Here is a 27,994-nt window from a genome sequence, read left to right on the forward strand (position 1 = left end):
TTCTTGGTTGACAGTTTATTTTTTGGCAGACAGTTTAATACCCTTGAGAGAAATTCAAGAGTAGCATTTACTGAATTAAAGTTACAATTTTTTCTAAAGATTGATTGATTGATTGGGAACGGATATATAGAATCTTCTACCCGCTTATTACTCCCCAGATGGCTGCAATGGCTGGAGTTGGGCCAGCCTGGAGCCAGGAGCTTCTTCCGTGTACAGAGGCCCAAGCTCTTGGCCATCTTCTGCTGCTCCCCCAGGCGCATCATCAGGGAGCTGGATGGGGAGTGGAACAGCCAGGACACAAACAGGAGCCCATATGGGATGCTGGTGTCGCAGACAGCGCATTAACTTGCTACACCACAATGCCGGCCCCTATAATTTGTTTTAATCTGATAAGTCTTCTAACTCAAGAGACCGGCATCAAGTTATACGACATCCAGTTTCACCTTGATGTTCATGGCTGCCAGTTCAGCTACAAAATACCGAAAAACGTAAGGCACAGACACGGTGTCGATAGTGTCGCTGCGGTTACAGAGTGTACAGTTGTATTTTCTGTTGCGCATGGCAGACCAAGACGGCGGTGGCTTCTCCAGCAGCGGAGAGAGCAGGCTGCCACACTCCACACACACGTGGGCTACGGAGCGGTCGGAGCAGTTGAAGAGGCGGTCATGAAGAAGAAAAGATGTGCCGTGAGCTAACAGAGCGTCGCGCTCCATCTCCCCAAAACGGATTCCACCCTGGACATTCCTGCCCCCGATAGGCTGGTTGGTGACTCTGTCCCTGGCTCCAGTTGTCCTAACCTGAAATTTGTCCGAGACCATGTGGCGCAAGCGCTGGTAATAAACCACGCCTATGAAGATGTCTGCCTCCAGCTCCAGCCCGCTGATGCCGCTGTACAATCTCTCGGTGCCGTAGAAGTTGTAGCCGGCAGCCTTTAACATCTCGCCAAAGTGGTCCAGGGCCGAGTTCTGCTCGGAGAAGGTGAAGGGGGTGGCATCGTGGCAGAGGCCGTGCAGGGCTGCAGACTTCCCGGCCATACTCTCGATCAGCATGCCAATGGTCATGCGTGAGGGGAAGCCGTGAGGATTGAACAGAATGTCTGGGACCATCCCACTCTCGGTGAAAGGCATGTCCTCGACCGGCCACAGGCGGCTCAAAATGCCCTTCTGCCCGTGACGACTGGCGAATTTATCTCCAATAGTTGGGTTCCGAGGGACTCTCATCGTGATGCAAATGCACTTGAATTTTCCACTCCCAGTGTCGTTACTGCACACTTTGATGTTATCCACAATACAATTTTCTTTACTCCTAGGGAAAAAGAAACCATATAGAAAAGTCAAACTGGTCAAGTTTACAAAGAAACTGAAGTTCTGTGGATATAACTAGTGCTTCATAAGGGATGTCTGTAACTCATTCTTACCTCTACTCGCCAATACAAATACTTCGTATCCCTAAAATATGAATAGGGCTTTTAATTCTGGTCACTACAGAATAATGGTCACTTGAAAGGTAAGAACAACCAACATAACAGAAAAGCTATTCTAACTCCCATAAACTCTAATAGACCAAAAACAAGAAAAGTAGAAAACAGCAACAGACATGTAGCTGTCTCATTGAAGCAATGATGGTTCAGCCATGACAAAGACCACAAAGCTATGGCTTGGATGTTCCCCTGCACGTGTGTGCTGAAGCACCTTAACCCCCTCAGTAGCCCACATGAGGTCACCACGTCATGATGGATGGACTAGTGACCCTGCAGGAGGTGCAGGGGCGCTGTCAGGCCTTCCATCTGCCACCGCGTGAGGACACCCAGAGGGGTCATGCGGCAGGAAGGAGTGCTTCCTGGACACCCGCTCAGTCAGGTATTTTGTTCTGGCAGCACAAACTGACTTTAAGACGATAACCAAGGGGACAGCACCATGGCACAGTAGGTTAATCCTCCGCCTGTGGCACCAGCATCCCATGTGGGTGCCGGTTCTAGTCCTGGCTGCTTCTCTTCCAATCCAGCTCTCTGCTGTGGCCTGGGAAAGCAGTAGAAGATGGCCCAAAGCCTTGGGTCCCTTTATCCACATGGGAGACCAGGAAGAAGCACCTGGCTCCTAACTGGCATAGCTCCAGCCGTTGTGGCCATTTGGGGAGTGAACCAACAGACGGAGGCCCTTTCTCTCTGTCTCTCCCTCTCACTGACTGTAACTCTACTTCTCAAATAAATAAATAAAAATATTTTAAAAAGATGGTAACCGAGTTACCACTTGCATTTTCCCAAAAACTTCTCTTCTTAAAAGATACTGCCGTTGACTTCTGGCAATGCCACTGGGAAACAGCCTTTACCAAACAGCACGGGAACTTACTTGTAGTACACCACAAAGCTCTCCCCGGTGTTGAGGTTTAAGTAGCCGTAGTATGGATCTCCATGCTGTAATTTTGTTCCGATGAACGGCAAGCCGTCATCGTCTAATCTCTGCAAGACCCGCGGGTCACCAGGTTTGACTCCAAACACCAAACTATCATCTCCCTGCTTAATTTTTTCAGAGAGGTCTATGAACTCGGTCTTGTAGACACTCCCATGGGCAAAGCCTCGTTCCCAAGAGGCCTTATTCACAATCTGTGAAGTCAAAGAATCATCCAGGTGAGTAACTGAGGCCAGATGAGGTCTTGGCAAATAACAACGTGCAAGACTACAACACTTGGTTCAGGGTAACCAGCATTAGAGTTTAAAACTCTCCCCACAAAGCCCAAAGCACCAATGTTATCAAAACCCAGACAACATAGGAATGGCCCCAAACCTACTCAGGTATGTATACATGTAAATGGTGGCCATATCCAAGACTGCATTTAGTCACCATTCACTCCTAACACGAACTTGAGTATGCATATCTGAACATCCAGTCTCGGTCCCTCAAGGCTCGCCCACGTTCAGCTTAGACCAGAAACTATTTTACAGAACACCCAGGTGCCAAACACTCAGTGCCGAGGGCACAAACATATTCCTTCAGTGCCCTCACAGCTAACCAAAAAGTTAAAAACCCGAAAGCATTGGAACCACATCTCCCGTAAACCTTACCATGGCATCTTCCATATCATAGCCAGTGTAAGAAATCACAGCAACGATGGCATTGGTCCCAATTGGGTAGTTGTCCATGTCGTAATAGTCATACATGTATGGCCTGACTAGGGGACTCTGTGGAGTCTGGAGACGATACAGCTTATTATCTGATCGGTCTTGATAAGTGAGAAGTGGAAAGCCCATGGTTTGTTTACCTATGAAAAGAAAAAAAAAAAAGCAAACAAAAAACTATGTTAGCATTTTCTGCTTTTCCACCTTAATTATAAAGGTCATACATAATACTGGAAACAAATACCAGCATCACAGGGGATTGAATCAATGAACCAATTAATCATGGTGGCTGTGCTTATGGCAGAGAAATTAAGTAGATCTTAACATGACCAATCATTAAGACGATGCCAATGTGAAAAAGTTCAGAATGACATTTTCTATGAAACTATCCCTGTGCATTTGTTACCGCATCCTGAACAGTTCTACACCCAGTTCATGGACACACGTTTAATGTACAGCAGATTTAAAGGCTGTACACAAACACAGGGTATCTCTATTAGAAGAAGAGAATCCAATTAAGATTACTGTCTTACAAACAAGAAAGTGTCAATTATTTATACACAGGAGCTTCATAAAATTCATGGAAAATGGAATAAAATGTAGTTTGCACTTCTCACGAACTTTGTGAAGTACCCCTCATAAATTCTGGGCACAGGATTTAGGGTACAGGGAAGACTTTTCATGCATTCCCTTACAGTACAGGGAATCACTTCAGAACGAAGTGATTTTAAAAACATGTACCCGGGGCTGGTGCTGTGGCGTAGTACACTAAGTCTCCGCCTGCAGTGCCGGCATCCCACATGGGCACCGGTTTGTGTCCCGGCTGCTCCTCTTTGGATCCAGCTCTCTGCTATGGCTTGGAAAAGCAGTGGAGATGGCCCAAGTTCTTGGGCCCCTGCATCCATGTGGGAGACCTGGAAGAAGCCCCTGGCTCCTGGCTTCAGATCTGCCTAGCTCTAGCTGTTGTGGCCATTTGCACAGTGAACCAGTGGACGGAAGACCTCTCTCTCTGTCTCTCCTTCTCAAATAAATAAATGAAATATTTAGAAACAAAACAAAACATGTACCTATAGTGGAATTAAATAAAAAATAGAGGAGACTTATAACTTCCAGATAATAGATGGCTATTCCTACAAGACCACTCTAACTCTAGATCCAGAAAACAAAAAAATCCCCTCAACTATAAACACATACACTGCCTAAAGCAACAGAGAATAACCCAAAGCAAACTGAGAGAAAGCAAACCTGGACAAAAGGCAGTACACTGCGTGGATTTCTGGTGTTTTTAGTTTTTCATCTATCACTATTGCTTGCCTTGCAGCCCAGTCAGTGTAGTGGCTACAACTGCGTTAAACCCATGTCCTTACTGAGTTGAAGACCAAAGGACAGAGTTCAGAGAATAAACAGTATCTAGAAAATAAGGAAGTGAACTCTAGAGGTGAGAGAACCACAAAGGGAGAGCCTTGAATGCTGCCTGGCTTCAGCCTGGCCCAGCCCTGGCTGTTGCAGCCATTTGGGGAGAGAACCAGCAGATTGAAGATCTCTCTCTGTCTCTCCCTTGCATTCTCTATAACTCCACCTTTCAAATAAATAAATACATCTTTAAAACTAAAATTCTACCTGTACACTGAGTCTAAATCCCTGGTGGATTCCTGGACTATGGAGGTATGGGAGACAAGCAGCCCCTCTGAGACAGTGTCCCCCAGTTGCTGTGTCCACTGTGTCACACTAGACAAAACCAAAGCCTGTCCTCCCCACAGCACCACTGTAGATCCCACAGTTCTACTGGACAAGCAACCAGACAGGAAAACACCACCGCACTCAAGGAAAAACGCAGTGAGTGGAGGCTATGGTGAGATCACCCGGATGCCAGGACTAAGACTGTAACACTCATTATATAAATTGTGTTCAGATACATAAGGAGAACTATATCTTTAATGAAGGAAGGTGAGAAACTTTAGAAAACTATTACAAAAAAACCAAATAGAAATTGTAGACAGGAAAAATAAAGTATTTGAAATAAAGCTTCAGTAGATGACAGAATGAAAAGGCATGAACGTGATGAAAGATGAAGGGAAAGCGACGCAGCTGGATGTAAATGACGCAGACCTACACCGCAGCAGAGGACAAGAGCAAGCAGAAGCACCAGTTTTAGAAATAACTGCGTAAAACCTTCCGAAGTTGACTACGTTTATTTTCTTAACGGCTTTCCGATCAGCAATGCCGAAGCAGGACAGACACAAAGGAAACCACACCACACACAGCAGCAGTTGCTCTCCTACAAACCAGAAGTCAGAGGAAACCTGAGACAGAGGCAAGCCTGCCCTCTACACAGAGCGGGGCCCCCACGAGGCCTAACACCACCGCCTTCTGACAGGAAGCGGGAGCTCTAGGTGCCTAAAGGGAGCAGCTGCCAGCTCAGGACCAACTGTATGAGAGTGCCTCAAAGTGTTCATGAAAACCAGAATTAGAGGTAAGTTTGCTGGGGCACACACCATTTTGACATGCACGTACAGTTTCTTCATGATACACATTTTTCATGAATTTCTTGAAGACTCCCTATTTGTGTGTATCTCAAAAATTTTTGTGCCCAAAATAAACTTATTTTTAAAATTCCATTTTCCATGAACTTTTTGAAGTCCTCTAGTCTACGCAGGAACACTTTCCTTGAGTGAAAGCGAAATCAAAGAGTTTGCAGATAAATGAAAACCAGGAGCACAGTCGCCAGCACACTGTGCTAAAGGCGGTTCTTCAGGCAGGAGGGAAGTCGCGTGTGATGGAAACGTGCATCTTCAGGCAGGAGGAGTGATTATAACAGCTCACGGTCTTCCAAACGCGAGTCACGGTACTTCAAATTCAAAGCGATGGACACGCTGGAAAAACTTTTTTTCAAATGTCCATGTCGAGAACCACAAAGAGAGGCTACAGAGCTACTCTCAATTTAAGGAGACCAACAATGACAACGAAACGATGTGTGGCCATGAGATGGGTGCTTGCTGCCCAGAAAATCTGGCATTTCTGGCCAGACTGGCCCAAGTCTGAACAAGGACCATCAAAGCACAGTACCAAGTGCAATCTGACTGTAACAGTTCTCCGTGGCTGTGGGAGTCCCTGTCACAGGAACACACACATGGAAACGTCTGGGGTAACAGTGTGTTGTGTCTGCATCTCCACCCCAAAGGGAAAACACAAGTACCGGCGGGCGAACGACCCGGCCAGCGCGCTCCTGGGGACTCCGCGCGGGCCCTGCGGCTCTGCTGCGAGCGTGACTCTCCCGCCCTCCACGCTGCCTTACCCATCTGGCACTGGTACATGTTCCGGGGACTCTGGTTGTGATCAGAGAAAGGGATGAAGTTGGCGATGACGCTGAGCATGCTGTGAGGGAAGAGCTCCTGGTGCGTAGTGACCCCGGCCAAAACCTCGTCCTCAAAGATGGCAACGTTCAGGAACAGCTGGGAGAGAGGGGTGGGCGCGTAAGGCACAGAACACCGGTGACTGTGGACGTGTCAGCTCTGACTGTTCCTCAGAGCTTAGTCCTCAGAGGGCTCAAAGGCCCCACGCCTGGCCCAGCATCACGCCCGGGGGAGGACTCCTCTGGGGCGCACAGGGAACCCGCCTGCTTGCAGTACCGTCTGCTTTACGCATTTCATTCTGAATCTACCCTGGTCCAACTGTGAAGAGGACGGGAAGACAGGAAACTTCTCTGAGTAGCACAGAGTCCCCCGTTATGCAACTGCAAGCACGTTGGCCAAATCTCATAGACTATTTCAGTCTCACCAGCCAGGGCAGACCCAGGTACAGAGGAGCTCTGGGGGCTGGGCAGGAGGGGCAGGGGGCACGTAAGATGACCACTAAGTCACTCTGAAAATCAGAGAAGCACACACCCCCACCTCTCTCCCTCTCCCTCTCTCTCTCTCTCTCTCTCTCTCTCACACACACACACACACACACACACAGCCTGTACCTGCTCCATAGTTCCAATCAGTTCTTCCCTGCCCAATTCCAAGTTCTGCACAGGCCGGACGAGCCTACAGGGAGTGGTAAAAAGGTACAACCCCGGGTACAGGCTTGGTTTTCCTGTCATGGGGACAAGGGCCACCTCCATCCAGGGGGGGATTCTTTTTTCTCTCAGCACCTGTTTTCAACAAAAGAAAGTGTTCAATAAAAAACTAGTGATGTATTTCACATGACTCCCTCCCCCTCCTCACCACCCGGCTGGTAGATGGGTACAATGGAGGAGCTCTAACATGAAAACCAGTATTTTAAGAACTTAAAGTCACTCAAGTAACAACCCCAGTGCCCTGAAGCCACTGCTGTCCACGCCAGTCTCATCCCCAAGCAGAGTGCCAATGTCCCCGCATCGAGAGGGCAAGAGCCCGACCTCCCTGACAGCTCAGCCCATTACTAGACAAACCAGCAATGAGTGACGCTGGGGATAAGGCGAACTAAGAGAGTGCACATATCCAGACTAAATGAAATTCTGCCTCCTGGTGTCTAAAATGCAATAGGCTATTAGTTCTATTTCATTTCATTTTAAAGTTTCGCTTATTTATTTTAGAGGTTAGTTATTTGGTTTACTCTCCAAATGCCTGCAATAGTCAAGGCTGGGCCAGGCTGAAGCCAGGAACTCCACCTGGGTCTCCCATGTAGGTGGCAGGAACTCCAGCACTTGGGCCACCATCTGCTGCCTCCCAGGTGCATTAGGAGCTGAACTGGAAGCAGAGGTAGAAAGCCATCCCAGGCATGCAGACAGGGGACGCAGTGCCCCCAAGCTGAGGTTTAACCTGCTGTACAACGCTCACCTCAGGTTTTATCTTCAAATGTATTAGATGAAAAGGTCCTTCCCTTTGAGAGTTAAGGATAAAACAAAACAAAACTAGCAATTCCTGAAAGGAGAAATAAAAACTACACAGAAATTTGAGAAAAAAATAACATTCACGTATCAGAATTCATGCGGATTAATCGTTATACACTATTAATAAAAATGGAAGTATTTTGGGTAGAGGAAAAATAGAAAGATGCTCATCAAAGTTTCAGTAGCACCAGGAGAAAGTTCTGGGAGCCTAGGGTACAGCAAGTGACTATGGTTAATAATATCATACTGTATACTGTTTCAAAGACACACCCACTCTCACCTAGATGGTAATACAAGGGGCCAGCACTGTGGAGTAGTAGGTTAAGCCTCTAATGCCAGCATCCCATATAGGTACCTTTGCAAGTTCTAGTGGCTCAACTTCCAATTGCTCCCTGCTAATGCATCTGGGAAAGCAGTGGAAGATGGCCCAAGTGGGAGACCCAGATGAAGCTCCTGGCTCCTGGCTTTGGCCTGGCCCAGCTCTGGCCATTGTGGTCATTTGGGGAGTGAACCAGCAGGTGGAAGACCTCTCTCTCTCCCCTTCTTTCTCTGTATCTCTGCCTTTCAAATAAATAAATAAATAAATAAATCTTTTTAAAAAATGGTCATAAAGGCCGGCGCTGCAGCTCACTGGGCCAATCCTCTGCCTGCAGCGCCAGTACTCCGGGTTCTAGTCCTGGTTGGGGTGCCAGTTCTGTCCCGGTTGCCCCTCTTCCAGTCCAGCTATCTGCTGTGGCTCGGGAGTGCAGTGGAGGATGGCCCAAGTGCTTGGGCCCTGCACCCGCATGGGAGACCAGGAGAAGCACCTGGCTCCTGGCTTCGGATCAGCGCGATGAGCCGGCCGCAGCGGCCATTGGAGGGTGAACCAACGGCAAAAAGACCTTTCTGTCTCTCTCTCTCACTATCCACTCTGCCTGTCAAAAAAAAAAAAAAAAAAAAAAAACCCTAATTTCCACCATCCAGATAAAGTCATCAATAAAGTCATTGAAAAACCACTCCCCAAGAAAAAGAAAATACGAGTTAGGAGATTTCACAGCAGACCAGATAACCAATGTTTGCAGATTACCTATCAATATCAATTTTAAAAATCTTAAGTAGGGGTAGGCACTAGGTCTGCCAGTTAAGGTGCCAGTCATGAGGCCTGAATCCCATATCAGAGTGCCTGGCTCTGGTTCCTGACAGCTTCCTGCTAATGCAGACTCTGGGAGGCAACAGTGATGGTTCAAACAGCTGGGTTACTACCGTCCGTGTGGGGTGTGGTTTGCGTTCCTGGCTCCTAGCTTCAGTCCCCCTGTTGGCCACTGCAGCCCGCTGGAGAATGAACCAGCAGATACATGCTCTCTATCTCTCTGCATTTCAAATAAATAAATGAAGAAAATTGTAAATAAAATATACTAATACCACCTTCTTAAGTACTAATATCTTAAGTATAAGAAAATAAATCAGGACCAAGTAGCATATATTCTAGAAATCTAAGATTAGTTAGTTGTCACTGCTATTACAGAATGACCACCATTAGAGAACAAATGAATATAAAAACTGTATTGATATATCTAAGGAAACATCTTCTAATTTTGTCCCTAGAGATGAGATGACAAAACTTAAACACAATTCCACTCTGGGTGTACAATCGGAAGGACTGAAAACAGGAACCTGAACAGCTACTTGTACACCAGTGATCACAGCCGTGATGTTCACTCTAGCCCTAGAGTGGGAAAAACCACCCTGTCCACTGCTGGAGGGACAAACAGAATGTGCTGTCCACATACAATGAAATAGAATTTAGCCTTCTAAAGGACGGGGGCAGGCATCTGGCCTAGCAGTTAAATTACCAGTCGGCATGACCATATCCCACGTCAGAGTGCCTGGGTGTGAGTCTCAGCTGAGATTCCAATTCCGGTTCTAGCTGATGTGTTGCTGGGAGGCAACAGGGGGACGGCTCAAGTAGTTGGGTCCCTGACACCACGAGGGAAGCCTGGATTGAGTTCCTAGCTCCTGGCTTTGGCCTGGCGCAGGCCCAGCTGTTGCAGGCGTTTGGGGAATGAACTGATGGGAGTTCTCTCTGCCTGCCTGTCTCTTAAGTAAATAAAAAGGACTGAAATTCTGATTCATGCTACCTGGACAAGCTTTGAAAACATTATGCTAAGTGAAATAAGCCAGACACAAAAGCAAAGATTATTATATGATTCCACTTACAGGAAGTACCTAAAATATCTGGTCCAATTCATAGAAAAGACAATGCAGGGGCTGGCACTGAGGCGCAGTGGGTTAAGCCCTGCCTGTGATGCTGACATCCCATTTGGGTGCCAGTTTGTGCCCAGCTGCTCCACTCCTGATCTGGTTCCCTGCTAATGTGCCTGGGAGAGCAGCAGAGGATGGCCTGAGTAGCTGGGCCCCTGCACCCATGTGGGCAACCCGGAAGAAACTCCTGGCTCCTGGCTTTGGCCTGGCCCAGCACCAGCTGTTGAGGCCACTTGGGGAGTGAACCAGCAGATGGAAGATCCCTCTCTCTCTGTTTCTCTAACTCTAATTTATTTATTTCAAATAAATAAATAAAGCTTTTAAAAGAAAGGAAAATGCAGGAACTGGGGAAAGTGAGCTTCAGTTTGGGAAGATGAAAAAGTTCTGGAGAGGAATGGTGGTAATATTTGCACAACCCATGAAGGCACTCAAGGCCACCATAATGTACACTCAAAGTGGCTCAAGTGGTACATTTTATTAAAAAACTTAAAGGAGCCGGCACCTGTGGCACAGTGGGTTAATCCTTCGCCTGCAGTGCCAGCATCCCACGTGGGCCACCAGTTCTGGTCCCAACTGCTCCTCTTTCGATCCAGCTCTCTGCTGTGGCCTGGGAAAGCAGTGGAGGATGGCCCAGGTGATTGAGCCCCTGCACCTGCATGGGAGACCAGAAGGAAGCTTCGGATTGGCGCAGCTCCAGCCGTTGCGGCCATCTGGGGAGTGAACCAATGGAAGGAAGACCTTTCTCTCTGTCTCTTCCCCTCACTGTCTAACTCTACCTCTCAAATAAGTAAATAAAAAATAAATAAGTAAATAAAAATCTTAAAATAGAATTAGAGGGATCAATTCAGAGAGGTTCCAGCTGACCAAATCTGATACAATTTGAGCATCAAAATGAATGATAACAACAAACCCTCATAAAAGAAACTATGTGGATAATTAATAATTAAGCAAACAAATAAATGGAGGGCAACGAAAAGCTCTCCATTATGGAATAGCAACCAATAAATAAGAGAATAAGTGATGACGTTAGAAAACAATCTTCTGGCAACCAGCACCATTAACTCAGCCAAACCCACCTACGGAAGAGTAGTAATTCAGCAAAGAACTCATCAATAAGTGGGTGGAAATTTGAAGAGGAAAAGGTCTTCACACAGCTTTCCACCATCTCTCCACAAGCTGCTTACTGCGCAGAACAATGGTAACTGCGGTAAAACAACCCAAGGGCCGGCGCTGCGGCTCACTAGGCTAATCCTCTGCCTGAGGCGCCGGCACCCCGGGTTCTAGTCCCAGTTGGGGCACTGGATTCTGTCCCGGTTGCTCCTCTTCCAGTCCAGCTCTCTGAGTGGCCCGGAAGTGCAGTGGAGGATGGCCCAGGTGCTTGGGCCCTGCACCCGCATGGGAGACCAGGAGGAAGCACCTGGCTCCTGGCTTCAGATCAGCACAGCGCGCCAGCCGTAGTGGCCACTTGGGAGGTGAACCAACGGAAAAAGGAAGACCTTTCTTTCTCTCTGTCTAACTCTGCCCGTCAAAAAAACAAAAAACAAACAAAAAAGAAACCAAAGAGCGCAGCCTCAAAGGGATCCAGGTCCACACATCACAGTAAAGGAAAAGCCCACACCACGCACCTCCTAAGATATCCAGAACCCCAGCACAAGGGCAGCACACACACCTCACGTCAGTGACAAGTCTACACAGCAAGTGGCCTGCACTCAGAAAGAAGACATGGAAGACAACAAACGGCTGAAGGACAGTTTGATTCGAGGACTCAAGAAACATGACAACTACATTTACCACCCAATGCCAGACTCCCCTGACTAGGAGAAAAAAAGTAGCAATAAAAGCACATTACTTGGGCCAGCGCTGTGGTGCAGCAGGTTAATGCCCTGGCCTGAAGTGCCAGCATCACATATGGGTGCCAGTTCGAGACCCAGCTGCTCCACTTCCCATCCAACTCTCTGCTAATGGCCTGGGAAAGCAGTAGAAGATGGCCCAAGTCCTTGGGCCCCTGCACCCACGTGGGAGACTTAGAAGAAGCTCCTGGCTTTGGATCGGTGCAGCTCCGGCTGTTGCGGCCAATTAGGGAGTGAACCATCGGATGGAAACCTCTCTCTTTCTCTCTCGGACTCTCCTCTGTGTAACTCTGACTTTCAAATAAATCTTTAAAGTTAAAAAAAAAAAAAAAAAAAAAAAAGCACATTTCTCAGGTCCGGCACTGTGGTGTAGTGAGTAGTCGCCGCCTACAGTGCTGGCATCCCTATGGGCACTGGTTCAAGACCTGGCTGCTCCACTTCCAGTCCAGCTCTCTGCTATGGCCTGGGAAAGCAGCAGAAGATGGCCCAAGTCCTTGGGCTCCTGCACCTGTGTGGGAGACCCAGAAGAAGCTCCTGGCTCCTGGCTTCAGATTGACCCAGCTCCAGTCATTGTCACCATTTGGGGAGTGAACCAGTGGATAGAAGACCCCTCTCTCTGTCTCTTCCTCTCTCTGTGTGTAACTCACATAAATAATAAATCTTTAAAAAACAAACACATTACTGAGAGAACTGGTGGAATCTGAACATCAACTGTGGCTTCCGCCAACATGCCCTTCCCAGCTTTAGGTAAATGTTATTTTGGTTACTGAAGAAAAAGTACTTGATCTTGGAAAAGATACACTGAAATCTTTACGTAAAAGGGAACGTGATTTCTGTCTAGTGATCTCAAATTGTTCAGAAGAAAAATGATAAAGAGCACAGTACACAAATGATAAAGAACAAACACCTGGTGAACTGGCTAACAGGCATTCAGGAGTTCTCTGCACGGTCCAAACAGCTTTTCCCTGAGTGTAAAATTGTGTCAACGTCTAATGATTTTAAAAACTAAAATGAGAGCGGAGTATTAACCACCAGCTCATCCAGGACAGCTCTTCTATAGACTGTTACCTAAGCAACCAAAGCTCGTTGTTAGGAAGAAAAGTCCAAAGATAAGTTACTCAAAGAATGACACTCTACTTGACTTTAAAAAAATGTATTTTCAGGTCCTAGAAGGCAAGAGAGGAGGAGATAACATGTAATCCCTAGTACCTAAGGTGCCTGTGTCCCGTACTCGAGGACCTGGGTTTGATACCAACTCTGGCGCCCGACTCCAGCTTCCTGCTAACGCAGGCCCTGGGAGAAGTGATGGCTCAAGTGATCGGGTTCCTGACACCCATATGGGAGGTCCAGATTGAGTTCTTTGCTACTGGCTTCAGACCCAGCCCAGGCCTGCCACTGTGGGCACTTGGGGAATGAATCAGTAGATAGGAACTCTCAAAAAAAGGAGAGAGACAAAAGAGGGTATGATGTATGTCTTTGTTGTTGTTGTTGTTAATACTTAAGAAATGCAAATTTATTTCAGTGACATCATAAAAATACTAGCATTTTTCTTCTTGGAGGATTAGCATTTGTACTCTCTGCTCACCCTTTAAAGGCAGGCAGATGTTTGTATTTCTTATATTTCTCATTTATCTTTACTAATACTGAAATGTTCCTATTTTGAAATCCCTTATATGCTACTAATATTAACAAAGGGGAAAAAGTTAAAATTTATTACATTGGGATCTCAATGAAACCAGCAAAAATTGCAGATGGGCCAAAGATGGCACAGATCCTCCCAAGGAGGTCAGCAGTGGGCAAGGAATGTACTGGCAGCTCTTCAGTGAGCTTCAAACCACTGCTGCTGACCACTTGAGACTGCCCTAGGGCCATCTCATCCAGGGCAAAGGACCCAAAACCTAAAGTCCTGAGACGTGACAACTCACAGACTGAAGATCACCTTAAAAAGACGGAGAGAATCTGCAATGCCGGGAGCAAGCTCCTTATCCACCCAGCCTACCATGACGCCATCCAGCAGGACAGGGTAGCACTCACTGTACGGTCGGTGTGGAGCCCCATCGATGGGTGTGACCCCTGGCGAAGGAACAGACAGGATGATCATGTCAGAATGCTGTAGCCAACATTTCTTTTTATTTATTTATTTATTTATTTATTTGACAGGTAGAGTTGTAGAAAGTTAGAGAGAGAGACACAGAGAAAGGTCTTCCTTCTGTTGGTTCACTCCCCAAATGGCCGCCACAGTCGGCGCTGCACTGATCCAAAGCCAGGAGCCAGGTGCTTCTCCTGGTCTCCCATGCGGGTGCAGGGCCCAAGGACTTGGGCCATCCTCCACTGCCTTCCCGGGCCATAGCAGAGAGCTGGCCTGGAAGAGGGGCAACCGGGATAGAATCCAGCGCCCCAACCGGGACTAGAACCTGGTGTGCTGGCGCCACAAGGCGGAGGATTAGTCTGTTAAGCCACGGCGCCGGCCTATCCTGTTTCCTTTTTCAAAGAATGAATTTGATCTTCCAAAGGCAAGCCAAAAAAGTAGCCCAACTATTGCACAGAAGAGCGAAAAGGAATTTCTGTGAGAATTCACTACAGAATCCCCAAAGGGGCATTAACCAACAGTCTGCACCTGTTAAAAGCCAGCCACCCAAACCAGACCGTTCTCCGCTGTTGGTCACATACCCAGGCTGCACAGCAAAGGTGGGATGGATGTCGTATACACAAACTGCGTGACGACCTCGCAGATGGCAGTTAAGTGGTTCATCAGACCACAGGGCTCCCCGTCTGGGGTGTGCACAGGGCACAGGAAGCCCCAGGACTCCGGGAGCAGCCTGCGGACGGTGGTGGTCCTCATCTTGGCAAAGTCAGCCCCTCTGTGCACACAGCGGAAATGGGAGAGGTAGCGTATGAAGTTCAGCTTGTCGGCCACAACACAAAGGCCAGAATCTTGCAGGAAGCCCAGACCTTAACAAAACAGAAGTCACTTGAAAAGGGTCAAGCTTTTTTTTTTTTTTTTTTTTTTTTTGGACAGGCAGAGTTAGACAGTGAGAGAGTGAGAGAGAGAGAGAGAGAGAGAGAGAAAGGTCTTCCTTTTTCCATTGGTTCACCCCTCAATGGCCGCTGCAGCCAGAGTGCTGCAGCAGGTGCACCGCGCTGATCCAAAGCCAGGAGCCAGGTGCTTCTCCTGGTCTCCCATGCAGGTGCAGGGCCCAAGGACTTGGGCCATCTTCCACTGCCTTCCCAGGCCATAGCAGAGAGCTGGCCTGGAAGAGGGGCAACCGGGACAGAATCTGGCGCCCCGATAGGGACTAGAACCCGGTGTGCCGGTGCCGCAGGCAGAGAATTAGCCTATTGAGCCTCGGCGTCAGCCACTTTTTTCTTTTTTTTTAAGTCTATTTTTTCAAGCTTTGAGAAGACAAATCTTCAGAGCACTCTATAGATCAGAGTGGGTTACTCCAACATTTACTGTTAGCTCTGGTGTACGGAGCTTAACAAAAACAGTGAAAACACCCCCCCCCCCCCCAGGTTTCACAATCGCATCCATGGGCTCCTTTGTGGGAGAACATTAAATCATCACATTGATGTGAGAGGGAGGCCAGCTGATTCACACCCTTGAGTTAGCCTGCTAACCACAGAATCTGCATTAGCAGTATCTGTTACCAAAACAAAGATTTCTGTCCCCAGGCATGGCTTTTCAAAGTTTCAGGTCACTCGAAAGCAAGCAGCTGAGGGATGGGCATCTATCAGCCCAGGCCTCCTACCAGGCAGCCCTCCCTCAAGAGACCTAAGTGGTTTTCCAGGAGGCACAAGAAATGCATGTGGTGCTAAGAACTGGCCTGAAGCTACACAGACACCTAGGCTAAAGCCCTCCAGGCTCACAGACATTTGCCAAAAGTCACCACTAGAGGTCAGTTTTCAGGAAAGGGGGCGGTTTCTTTTTAAACAGACCTCCCTCCGCCACGTGTAAACCCCAGTCTGCAGGTAACTGGAAAGGCCTGTTTGATTTCACCTGTTTTAGAACGTAGGTTCCCAGTAGCAAGAAGATACTCAAATGGCCTGGTAAGGTCTGCTCCCATACTAAAAACCTTCAGCAGATTTTCAGCGTTTATGGAGATGTTGGTCTTCTGAGCCTTCTTATCCAAAGCTATTTTAATAGACGCTAACCAGGCTTCCATCTTTTCCTAACGTAAGAAAAAGAAAAATTCAATTTAGCCAGGCATTTCTCAAGACAGACTTACTCGCCATCCGGGTTTCTGGGCACCAGGAGCACTTTGTGGTAGGGAGCTGCCCTGTAGCTGCTTAGCAGCATCTCTGGCCTCTACCCACTGGATGCCAGCAGCACCCCCACCCCATTTGTAACAACCACAAATGCCTCCAGACATTGTCAATGTCCCTTGTGGGGTAGGACAGAACCTCTGCTCTAGGTGGTCCACGTTAATGGACAGAATCACTTGTTTGCTTTGGTATAAATTTTTTAAAAAATTTTTAATGACTTATTTTTATTTATTTGAAAGAGTTAGAGGTAGAGACAGGGAGAGAGGTCTTCCATCCACTGGCTTACTCCCCAAATGGCCACAACAGCCAGGGCTGGGCTGATCCGAAGCCAGGAGCTCCTTCCAGTTCTCCCATGTGGGTGCAGGGGCTCAAGCACTTTGGGCCATCCTCTGCTGCTCTCCCAGGCACGTTAGCAGGGAATTGGATCACAAGTGGAGCAGCCGGGACCCAAACCAGCACTACAGGCTGCGGCTTTGAACTCACTGCGCCACAGTGCCAGCCCTTAAATTAAAATTCTAACTGAAGTTTTTTACAGACACTTCTCATCGAGCCACTGCAACAGCTTCAATGGCAGGAACAAGCAACAGCAGCAGAGCTCCGAGACGACAGCAGCAGTCCCTGAGCTTGTGAGAGCACCACCAGCCAACGAGGGCTCAGTCTCCAAATGAGATCCAACAGCCAGGACAGCTGCCCAAAGAGCAGGAACAACAGACACTAAAATATCTGAAACCCAACAGAAAAGGAACTGACGACAAGCTGAACCCTCTCCTGTCAGGCCTGCCCATGTCTCTCCTTCAAAGTTTGGTTTCAGTTTTGATTGACATTTAATAACTGTACAAACTTGTGGGGTGCAGCGTGAGGCTTCCATACACACACACACACACACACACGCACACAGAGTGTAATGACCAAATCTGAGCATCCGAGCAGTCAGCGTATCCATCACCTTCACATTATTGTTTATTTGTAGTTAACTTGCTAAGGCAAGGAACTAGCATTTATTTGGCTAGTTTATTTTGAACTCGCTCTTTACATATCTATTCAAGCCTCACAAGCTTTTCTAGACGACCACCGAGAGACCTGGGCCTAATGGATTTCAGACTTCACAAAGGTAACGGGTACGTAAACCCTGTGTTACACTCATGGTGCCTAACACTAGGGTACTGACTGGCTTGTAATCAAATTCATTCCTACAGCAGCCCACACGTGTCAACACAAGCAGAAGCAAGCACGGGACCTCTAAGAAACCTTCCTTGGTGTTCACCTGCCTTTCTGGTAAAAGGAGTGAGACTATGAACTTGTGTGAAGCCGAAGAGAGAACAGACAATGCCTGCGGCAGAAGCGGGGAGCCACTACAGGAAATGAGCAGCACCTGTGGGATTGGCTGCCCGAGTGCGGAGGGGCAGCTCCCCTGCCTCTCACTCCTTCAGCCATCAGGCAGAGCTCAGCACCAACCCCAGGAACCACTCAAGACGCCAACACTCAGTGCAATGGCTGCAGCAGCCTGCAATTCACTTTATGACTATCACCTACCTTTTTCTTTTATTTACTGGGACAGGTGTTGTGGCACAGTGGGTTAAGTCTCCACTGGAAAAAGGCCAGCAGTAGCAGAGAACTTGTGCTACCTGATTTCACTTTCTATCAGGGAAATTCTAGGCTGCTACAACTCTCAATCTAATTTTATGAAATGGACAGAAAAGAAAAAACAAAACTGCCTTTCAGTAAGACTTTATGTTAAGAATCACTGTCTAGGAAAGGAATTAAGGGATTCTCTAGTTCTTTCCAACTTCTGTCCCGCTATGTTACCCTTTAGGTCAAATCTTCCAGGAAAAATACAAACTACCACCAAATCAACTTTCTTAGTGCTTTTTGTGCTACACCATTCTCCACATCTCCACACACCCCTGCCCCGGATCAGTTCTCAGTATTCACGCCCTAAATACCGAGTGAGCAAATCCCGAACTACCGCTTCCAGGGAAAACACGGGGTGGTGTTCCCGCAGGTCAGTGGGTCAATCCCCGATCCTCTTTCACGTGCGCTTCTATTGGAAGAGGGCTTAATACACATCATCGATTGCTCACCACCCACAGGCCTTCGTGCACTGAGGAACACGAGGCGATGTCGGGAGGACATTTTAAACAGTGACCCTCACCAACAAAAAAAAAACACAAAAAAGCCACAAACAAGGCACTAAGCAGAACCCTGAAAAAGACCTTTGCTGACAGTGTTGGTGCCAAGACAAGGCAAAATGTTGCCTCTCTGACAGCCTCAACTGGGAGCCCAGGCACCAGGAGACTCCAACTTCCACAGCTCTGCCATGCCAGTGAATGACGGCAAAAGCCCCAAGTATTGAGGTCCCCAGTGAATTTTAGCGAGCAGGTGAATTCACAAACATGCAATCTGTAAAGAATGAGTGAACCCTATGCATACACACAGCCCATTCACACTCCACCACTAATGCTGTGACCAAGACTTGATGCTGTCTTCAGAAGCATAAAAATATCAGACACATTTCTGAATCTGGTGTCAGCTAGGATTTCTAAGTGTCTTACCGCTAACAACAAAAAAGAAACTGTGCAAAATGCCCACACTGGGAGTTCTAAACGTGCAGAAAACACTACTGGGCGCCCTCACCCCATTCTGCGGGCGGGCATGTGGTGTAAGTAATGCATTTACCTTCAGAAACATAAGGAAGAGCTGACCAGGCGTGAGCACCTCTTGATTCACTAAACTATCAGGATTCTCCTCCATGCACTCGCCTTTGGCTAAGGCAAAGAGCTTCCGGGTCATGAGACAAAGCAGGTAAAACTTTTCAGTATTGGATTTCAAGTGGATACAGATGCACTGGCTGTCAAAACAGAAAGAAAATGCTTAAAGAAACTCAGAACAACATCCCCAAGCTAAGGATCTAGTTTCTCCACTGACAGGCCACATTCTAAATGACTGGCCCGTGGCTTCAGCTGCCTGTGGACAGAGCTGGTCTAGTGCTGGACCTTGGGAAAATACAGGGACACAACACCTGTAAGTGTCAAACATGCACAAGGAAAAATGTGTGTCCACGTACACGAGAGTGTATGTGATACAATGAGAACAGCTGGTGGATGTATGTGCCCAATTTGGACATTATTTTAGAAGTCTGAAATGATTTCAAAATAACAGTTAAAAAGTGCACTAACATCAAATGAAACTACCAAAAACAGAGAGGGGAGTGAGAATGTCTACAGAGACAAAGCCAGCCCCTACCAGCCTGGACAGGATTCTACCCCAGTTCACCCTGACCTTCTGATGACCATCAGCATAAAGAATCCCCGCCAGAGGAAGCAGCAGTGGCACAGACACATACTTAAACAGGAATTCTGCGGCCTGCTCATTTGGGTACCAGTCTGGAAGGCTGAGTTTTACTCTGAAGCATTCGCCGAGATAGTTGAGAACCTGCTTCTGTGTGGAGCAACCCTCTTCCATGACAATCCTCAACATCTGAGAGACGGAGTTCCTAAAGAAAGAGTCATCCTCTTTTCCCTTGATGAGTTCCTGGAAAATCTGGTAATCGGAAAAGCTGACAAGTGCCTGGAATAGGGGGGGAAAGGGTATTTTTAATTGCTCACTAGTAATAGATAAAATATTTTATTCATCTAGTAGCAATTCGCTCCTCTGATGATTTTAACACCCAAGAAAAAATGAGCGTTCCACAGCTGGCCTCTATTAAAACACAGCACTGCGTGGATGGTAGCCCCAGCAATGGCCCTGGTATTTCACAACCTGGGTAGTGTCCTCCCACGGTGCTTCAGGGTGACCAAGAGAATAAGGTGAAAAAGATAATGTGAGACACCCCAGGCTATGTCATAGAGGCCGCTGCCGCCTGCACCAGATCCTCCTGGTTAACGACCTGGGGGGAGGAGCACACAGCTGCCACCAGGAACCTATGGAAGGGCCCCTGTTTGGGGAAAAACTGAGATCTGCCAACAGCCAGCGCAGATCTGCCAGCCATGGGGCTGAACCACCTGGGAAGTGGATTCTCTAGCCCTGGGCAATCCTTTGAAATGACCCAGCCCCTACTGACACCTCCCTGTGCCCCTCGGGAGACCTGAAAGCACTGCACGGGATACTCCCTCCATAACCACAACAAAACATTCAGTAAGTCACACCTTAAGTGCAAATCCCAAAGGAAGAAAAAACAGTTCCTTCCGGTAAATAAAGTTCAGCATCACCGTGCCGTTCTCCAGGTAGTGCAGGTTCATGTTGACTGCAGAGTGCTCCTCCCTCACACAGTGCATGGACACTCCTGCGGAAGCAAGTGGCAGAGAGCCAAGGGTCAGTGACAGACGGACGCAGCACCAAGCGCTGGGGGTGGTCAGGGCTGGCAACCAAAACGTCTCCAGACCTCGCCAAATGTCCTCTGGGCGCGAAATCTCCCCAGGTTCAGAGACATGGACGCAAAACAACTGAAGCTATGAAGTTAACCAATCTACAGAGTTTCCCTCCACCCATCGGAACGGCACGTCCATCCCCAGCACCCGGGAACGAGGTCAGACAGCACGGCATATCCCTCCACCCTGTGGGGAGCTGGTGGCTTCATCCAACAGTTCAAATGGAGAAAAGGAGGATTTCGGGTTTGCAACATCAGTTGAAGATTGCTAAGACATACCGCACCAGTTGATGCAACGGAATAAACTAGACACGCGGGTGTGCTGAGACACGCTTCTGGGCGTAGTACGTACGGCTACAAGGAAAGGCCAACTTTCCTCTCAATCATCAATCAGCGTAGTTGTTTGGTTGTAGGGGTCACCCCAAGAGAATGGTCTTGTGAAGGCTGGCATTGTCACAGAGTATTCAGCCAGAGACTCCCCAGAAGAGTGCCGTGGGCATCTAACAAGACTTCTGGGGCCACACCCCCTGCAGCCACGTCAGGCCAGCCTTCACCTTCATAAGCAGTAACATAAACACTGTGCTCTTCCAGTTGGAAAAATAGGAAGTAGGTTTCCCACTACAAAACTGGAATCTTTTTCAACTTTAAAATCATTTTGAACTGTGGTCCCTTCCAGGGCCAGACACACACAGCACGACCCGAGGGCAGCTCCCAGTCAGCCACACAGTCCCCATGGGAGGCAGCCCACACGTCACACAGGGCTGTGTTGCCAGCTTTCCCTTTGTCACATCGCACTGTGTCCACAAAATGCCCATCTGTGTGTATACACAAGATGCTTAGCCCTTTATAAACCAGGCTTTGTATTAGAGGATTCTACCCAACTCTAGCTAATGCAAGTGAGCAAGGCTAAGCTCTGACGGTCGGTAGGTTAGATACACTGAACACCATGTTCCACTGAGTACTTTCATCTCATGGTGGGCTCAATGGGACACAACCCTGTCGTAAGTGAAGGAACACGCCATGTGTTCCTTGTGTAATGAGAACCATAATTAAGCTGATCAAAACATCAATCACTACCCAGTTATCATCTGTGTGTATGTGTGTGCGCACATGCACACTTGGCAGTCAGGACACTCTTATCAAATTTCAAGAAAAAAATGCAGCATTATTAACTATCATCGCCATGCTGTACATTAGATTCCCAGAACTGATTCTTTTATAAATGGAAGTCTGCACCCTCTGACCAACATTTCCTCTCTACCTTCATGATGAAATCTTTTTTTCTTTTTAGAAAATTTTTATTTAGGCCGGCGCAGTGGTTCAACAGGCTAATCCTCTGCCTGCGGCGCCGGCACACCAGGTTCTAGTCCCAGTCGGGGCACCGGATTCTGTCCCGGTTGCCCCTCTTCCAGGCCAGCTCTCTGCTGTGGCCAGGGAGTGCAGTGGAGGATGGCCCAAGTGCTTGGGCCCTGCACCCCATGGGAGACCAGGAGAAGCACCTGGCTCCTGCCTTTGGATCAGCGCGGTGCGCCGGCCGCGGCAGCCATTGGAGGGTGAACCAACAGCAAAGGAAGACCTTTCTGTCTGTCTGTCTCTCTCTCACTGTCCACTCTGCCTGTCAAAAAAAAAAAAAAAAAAGAAAAGAAAACTTTTATTTAATAAATATAAATTTTGAAAGTACAACTTTTGGATTATAGCATTTTTCTCCCCATAACCACCCTCCCACCCACAAACCATCCCATCTCATACTCCCTTCTCCTATCCCATTCTTCATTAGGATTCATTTTTAATTATCTTTATTTACAGAAGAGCAACTCTATACTAAGTAAAGATTTCAACAGATTGCACCCACACAGACACACGAAGTATAAAGTACTGTTTGAAGACTAGTTTTACTGTTAATTTGCATAGTACAACACATTAAGGACAGAGATCCTACATGGGGAGTAAGTTCACAGTGACTCCTGTTGTTGATTTAACAATTGACTCTCTTATTTATGATGTCAGTAATCACCCGAGGCTCTGGTCATGAGCTGCCAAGGCTATGGAAGCCTCTTGAGTTCACAAACTTCAACCTTATTTAGACAAGGCCATAATCAAAGTGGAAGTTCTCTCTTCCCTTCAGAGAAAGGTATCTCATTTTTTGATGGCCCGTTCTTTCCACTGGGATCTCACTCACAGAGATCTTTCATTTAGGTCATTTTTTGCCACAGTGTCTTGGCTTTCCATGCCTGAGAAACTCTCATGGGCTTTTTAGCCAGATCTATATGCCTTAAGGGCTGATTCTGAGGCCAGAGTGCTATCTAGGGCACTTGCCATTCTATAAGTCTGCTGTGTATCATGATGAAATCTTAACATAAAAATGCTCAATACAAAAATGAAAACAATACTAAGGACTGTTTGGGTACATCAATTTAAAAAAAAAGGCTTAACCCTTTCCAAAAAGAACACTGCAACAATCATGAGAACGTACCATATTGAGTATAGCCGGGTCCTCTGCTTTTCCATTTTGGTCTCACCATTGCAATGGGGAAATTTCTCCGAGGCATAATCAACATGCGGATGACTTTTTCAATGCCATTGATTATAAAATAGCCTCCCATTTCCTGTCAGAGATGAATTGAAATTTGCTAAAAAGACACCTCACTGACTACATACATGAACCTTATTCCTAGCCAGATGTGGAACCACACACAGAAGTGGTAATTACACACATCTGTGAATGGCCCTGCTGATCCCCTGAGAACAGGATAGACACGGTTTATGTGTGAAACACTCTTCTCTCGTACATGAGGAAATGGAAGAAAAGTGTGGAAGGAAAATAGGGTACTTCCCTCTCCTGGACAGGCTCAATCTAACTTCTTTCTGTCCACCAAAATGACATTTAAAAAAACTTACTCCAGAGAAGACTAAAGACAAAAAATGGTAAACCATTTTGCTTCCACAGGAGTACAGTTTCCCAAGTAAGTTAAACAACTGTTGACCACATGAAAGTTCTAGAAACCAGACTTTTGGATTAGCTAACTAGGAAAGTACTTTTCATAGCTCTGGGCAATATCACATTTCTGTAATAAAGAGTCAGGCATATCATGGCTAGGTGCTCCACACTGTCCTAACAGTGAACCCTCCTAACAGGGGAGTAGCTATTACACCCACTTCAGCAGAGGAAATCGAGGCTCGGGGACACTCAACTTCCCGAAGCCACACACTGGTAAGGGGAACAGCTGCGAGTCAAACCCAGGTCTGACACCAAAACCCTCTTCCCGCCACGTGAGTCTCCCTACTGCAGGCAGAACCAGCTCATCTCGATTCTTTCAGCTCAGTGCTGCGAAGCCACCCACCACCGTGGAGAGAAGGTGTGCGAATCATAAATACGCTCACAGAATGCTATCACCAGCAGACAGACATTTCTCACAGCAGATCTGGGGGTCAACACAGCTTTAAACAAACGAAATTGCTGGAAGTCTCCAAAAAACCATCATTCAGAAAACTGGGGAAAACCTCCCAGTTCTTTCCACCCCCTCCCTCAATTGCTCAATTATATAGGCATTTTTTCATTCTGTCTTGGGGAACAGTCAACAAGAGCCTGAGAGTGTGTGCAGATAAGATATTAGCATCTCATTTCATTTATCCAGAAATTAGAGCAAAGAAAACCTGACGTCTAGCACGTTTCCCACCCTGGAACCTCACTGCCCCGGGGCCTGGACCCCACCGCTACCTCTGCCTCCTCGTGGTGCTCAATGAGGGCCTGGGGAGAAAGGTTGTACAGGTTGCAAAGCTTGGACTTCACCATGATGGGCACATGGCCGAGAAACTGCTTAATGATTCCTTTGGAGGTGCCATTTACCGCCCAGCTGATATCAGCCTAGGTGAAAAAGAAAAAAACACTCTTAGGAAGTAGACTGCATCGAATGACTTCATGCTTCCGATTTCGAAGACGGGCGCTCTCAGACGCCAGCACCAAGAAAGCAGAATTCTGTATGAACCCCAGAAGCCATCCGCCCTGTGGGAGCCAGGCGCGGTCACACTCACCGTCAGCTTCCCACGGTAGGTGCTCCTTCGGCCCCGGCATTCTGCTGGGTACACGTTGAACTCTCTGCAGATGGTGCCCTTGGGAACCGTGGGGGGACTGATCACAGCGTCCACGATAGTAAGAGTGATGCGCTCATCTTTGAAAGCAAATTCAAAGGGCGCTATGGCCTGGAATACAATACACATATTACACTGCCTGCATTTCCAAGGCACTTTTCCCCTAGGACTCCTGCAAATCCCTGTGTTCCTTAAGCACTGAAGCCCGCAACGCCGCCGTGACAAACAGAAGAGTTAAGAAGACATGCGGTCCACTCTTCACTACACACTTCAGGCTGTCACGTGGTAACCCGAGGTTGTTCTGACTGTCTGCTGTGGGGCAGAGCGAGGAGACTCTCAGGACACAGCTGGCACCAGGCCAACGCACCTGCGCTCTGACCCCAGCGCCGACCTTCTCCAGTCTGACCCTGCTCAGACAGCAAGGAGAGAGAAGCCTTCTTCCGACTGGGCTCAGACTCTGGTATTTCCACAGCAGCCTCAGACCGCCGGCAGCCCACCAGCCATGGACAACCCCCGGCCTTAGTGTTAGAATGACAGGAACATGGACGACGGAGCCGACTAAGAACACACAGGCCCCCGCCCTCATGTGAATTCAACCCAGCTTTTCTCAGTTTTATCTAAGGATAATGGTACTTTTTTTTTTTTTTTTTTTTGACAGGCAGAGTGGACAATGAGAGAGAGAGAGACAGAGAGAAAGGTCTTCCTTTTGCCGTTGGTTCACCCTCCAATGGCCGCCGTGGCCGGCGCACTGCGGCCAGCGCACCGCGCTGATCCGATGGCAGGAGCCAGGTGCTTCTCCTGGTCTCCCATAGGGTGCAGGGCCCAAGCACGTGGGCCACTGCACTCCCTGGCCACAGCAGAGAGCTGGCCTGGAAGAGGGGCAACCGGGACAGGATCAGTGCCCCGACCGGGACTAGAACCTGGTGTGCCGGCGCCGCTAGGCAGAGGATTAGCCTATTGAGCCGCAGCGCTGGCCAGGATAATGGTACTTTAGAACTGAAATGTTAAAATATATTTCATGTCTAAGGGTGCAGTGTCAAAACAGGGAGAGGGGATTAGAAGATCTGCTTCGGGGCTGGCGCCGTGGCTCACTTGGTTAATCCACCGCCTGTGGTACCGGCATCCCATATGGGCACCAGGTTCTAGTCCCAGTTGCTCCTCTTCCTGTCCAGCTCTCTGCTGTGGCCTGGGAGGGCAGTGGAGGATGGCCCAAGTTGTGGGCCCTGCACCCACATGGGAGACCAGGAAGAGGCACCTGGCTCCTGGCTTCAGATCGGCACAGCACCATTTGGGGAGTGAACCAATGGAAGGAAGACCTTTCTCTCTGTCTCTCTATCTATAACTCTACCTTTCAAATAAATTAAAAAAAAAGAAGAAGAAGAAGATCTGCTTCTCCAGCTCCTGGCTCCGGTCTGGCCCAGCCCCAAGTATTGCAGCCATTTGGGGGGTGTACCAGTAGATAGAAGACTCTCTCTCTCCTCCCCTCCCCAACTCTCTCTGTTACTCTGCCTTTCACGTAAATAAATCTTAAAAAAAAAAGGGCCGGCGCCTTGGCTCAACAGGCAAATCCTCCGCCTAGCGGCGCCGGCACACAGGGTTCTAGTCCTGGTCGGGGCGCCAGATCCTGTCCCGGTTGCCCCTCTTCCAGGCCAGCTCTCTGCTATGGCCTGGGAGTACAGTGGAGGATGGCCCAAGTGCTTGGGCCCTGCACCCCATGGGAGACCAGGAGAAGCACCTGGCTCCTGCCATCGGATCAGCGTGGTGCACCTGCCGCAGTGTACCGGCCATGGCGGCCATTGGAGGGTGAACCAACGGCAAAAGGAAGACCTTTCTCTCTGTCTCTCTCTCACTGTCCACTCTGCCTGTCAAAAAAAAAAAAAACAAAAACAAAAACTCGCTCATGCAAGCCACAGCTCACTCTCGGCAGGTAAACGCCGCTGAGCTTTGACGCTCACGTTAGTGAAGATCTTCAAAGCTACCGCAAACGCTGACCCACGCTCCTGGGGAAACACGAAGTCAGGTCCCTGAGAGCCTCTGTCACAGCTTGCCATCAGCTGATCAGTACAGAACTTCGCCCTCCGTGTTCCTGTTAAAGGGCGCCTCACTTGATGGACGGCTGAGCAGCGGGCGTTGGGCTTAGCACTTCCGATGCCCACATTCCATACTGGAACACCTGCACCTGAGTCCCAACTCTGATTCCACTTTCCTAGGAATGCAGACCCCAAGAGGCAGCGGTGACGATCAAGCAGTTGGGTCCCTGCCACTCCTGGGGGACACCTGGGCTCCCCGCTTTGGCCTTGGCTCAGCCCCAGCTGTGGCGGGCATTCGGGGTGGCGAACCCGTGGGTAAGAGCTCCCTCTCTCTTCCTCTCATGTAAATAAATGATAAATTTCACAGCAGAACGGTCTGAATGAAGCTTACCTAACATGTATATTTTCATCACAGCTTTCCTGTGCCCAGCAACAACACAAAGCACTTCAATGTATGTTTTTAGGCACTGTTTTAAGTTGCAAAATTATCAACACAAACAGCACAAAAATGTGAAAAAGGCTGCACCAGACAGCAAAAAGAACAGGTGTTTATGTCTGAGAACTTAAATCGAGAGGCAGAACACAGTCTTACTGGACCTCAGCTGGGAACGCACAAGGGGCAACTGAAATGTTTGCTGTTCCGTGCACGGAGATGAGTTCTGATTTAGGAGTCACACGTAAATTTTAGTGAGTAGATGAATTTGTGAATTTACTAGTTGTATTTGAAAAAGCCCACACGATGCACATATAAATTCTGAGTCGCAGAATCGAAGGATCGACTCCACAGAAGCTAAGCAAAAGCGGGGCCTCCCAGGCGCCTCGCTGCGACCCTGTCGCCCGCCCGCCCGCCTGCGGGACCCTCTCCCCCCGGGCCCCGAGCCTCACGCACCCTGGCCAGCCCCTCCTCCGCCAGCCTGCCGGCGCACACAGCCCTGCGAGCGGCCGGGGGAGGCACCGCGCTCACCTGCACCGCGTGGCCGAGCCCCTCGCGCACCGCGTAGTTGAACGACTCCACGTGCGCCCGCGTCAGCTCCTGCAAGGCCGCCTTTTGCTGCTCCCGCGGGACCCCGTAAGCGGGGTCGGTCAAGTGCTTTAGGCTAGGCCCGCTGGGCAGGGTCCGCCACCGGCCAACCAGATCCATGTGTCCGCCGGAGCCCCGAGAAGCCAGCGGCGGCGCGGCGCACG

General features: G+C 48.5%; 1 protein-coding gene across 2 annotated transcripts; it reads right to left on the reverse strand.

Annotated features, from left to right (window-relative positions):
- Nucleotides 1–27,994, reverse strand: POLR1B (RNA polymerase I subunit B). 2 transcript variants are annotated; one of them, XM_062209838.1, is made up of 15 exons: nt 27,774–27,994; nt 24,723–24,890; nt 24,409–24,555; nt 23,164–23,296; nt 20,470–20,606; nt 19,668–19,891; nt 19,001–19,172; nt 16,059–16,230; nt 14,732–15,013; nt 14,001–14,134; nt 7,080–7,250; nt 6,411–6,567; nt 3,062–3,258; nt 2,349–2,602; nt 1–1,305 (listed from the first exon to the last, which is right to left on the reverse strand). In XM_062209838.1, the coding sequence occupies exons 1-15, from the start codon at nt 27,948–27,950 to the stop codon at nt 423–425; spliced, it is 3,408 nt and encodes a 1,135-aa protein (XP_062065822.1). In that variant the 5' UTR covers nt 27,951–27,994; the 3' UTR covers nt 1–422. The 2 variants fall into 2 exon arrangements, with proteins under 2 accessions (XP_062065822.1, XP_062065824.1); XM_062209840.1 differs by lacking the exons at nt 23,164–23,296; nt 24,723–24,890; nt 27,774–27,994 and having other exon boundaries at nt 24,409–24,495.

The sequence above is a fragment of the Lepus europaeus genome, chromosome 13 (assembly GCF_033115175.1).
Source record: "Lepus europaeus isolate LE1 chromosome 13, mLepTim1.pri, whole genome shotgun sequence".
Classification (NCBI taxonomy): domain Eukaryota; kingdom Metazoa; phylum Chordata; class Mammalia; order Lagomorpha; family Leporidae; genus Lepus; species Lepus europaeus.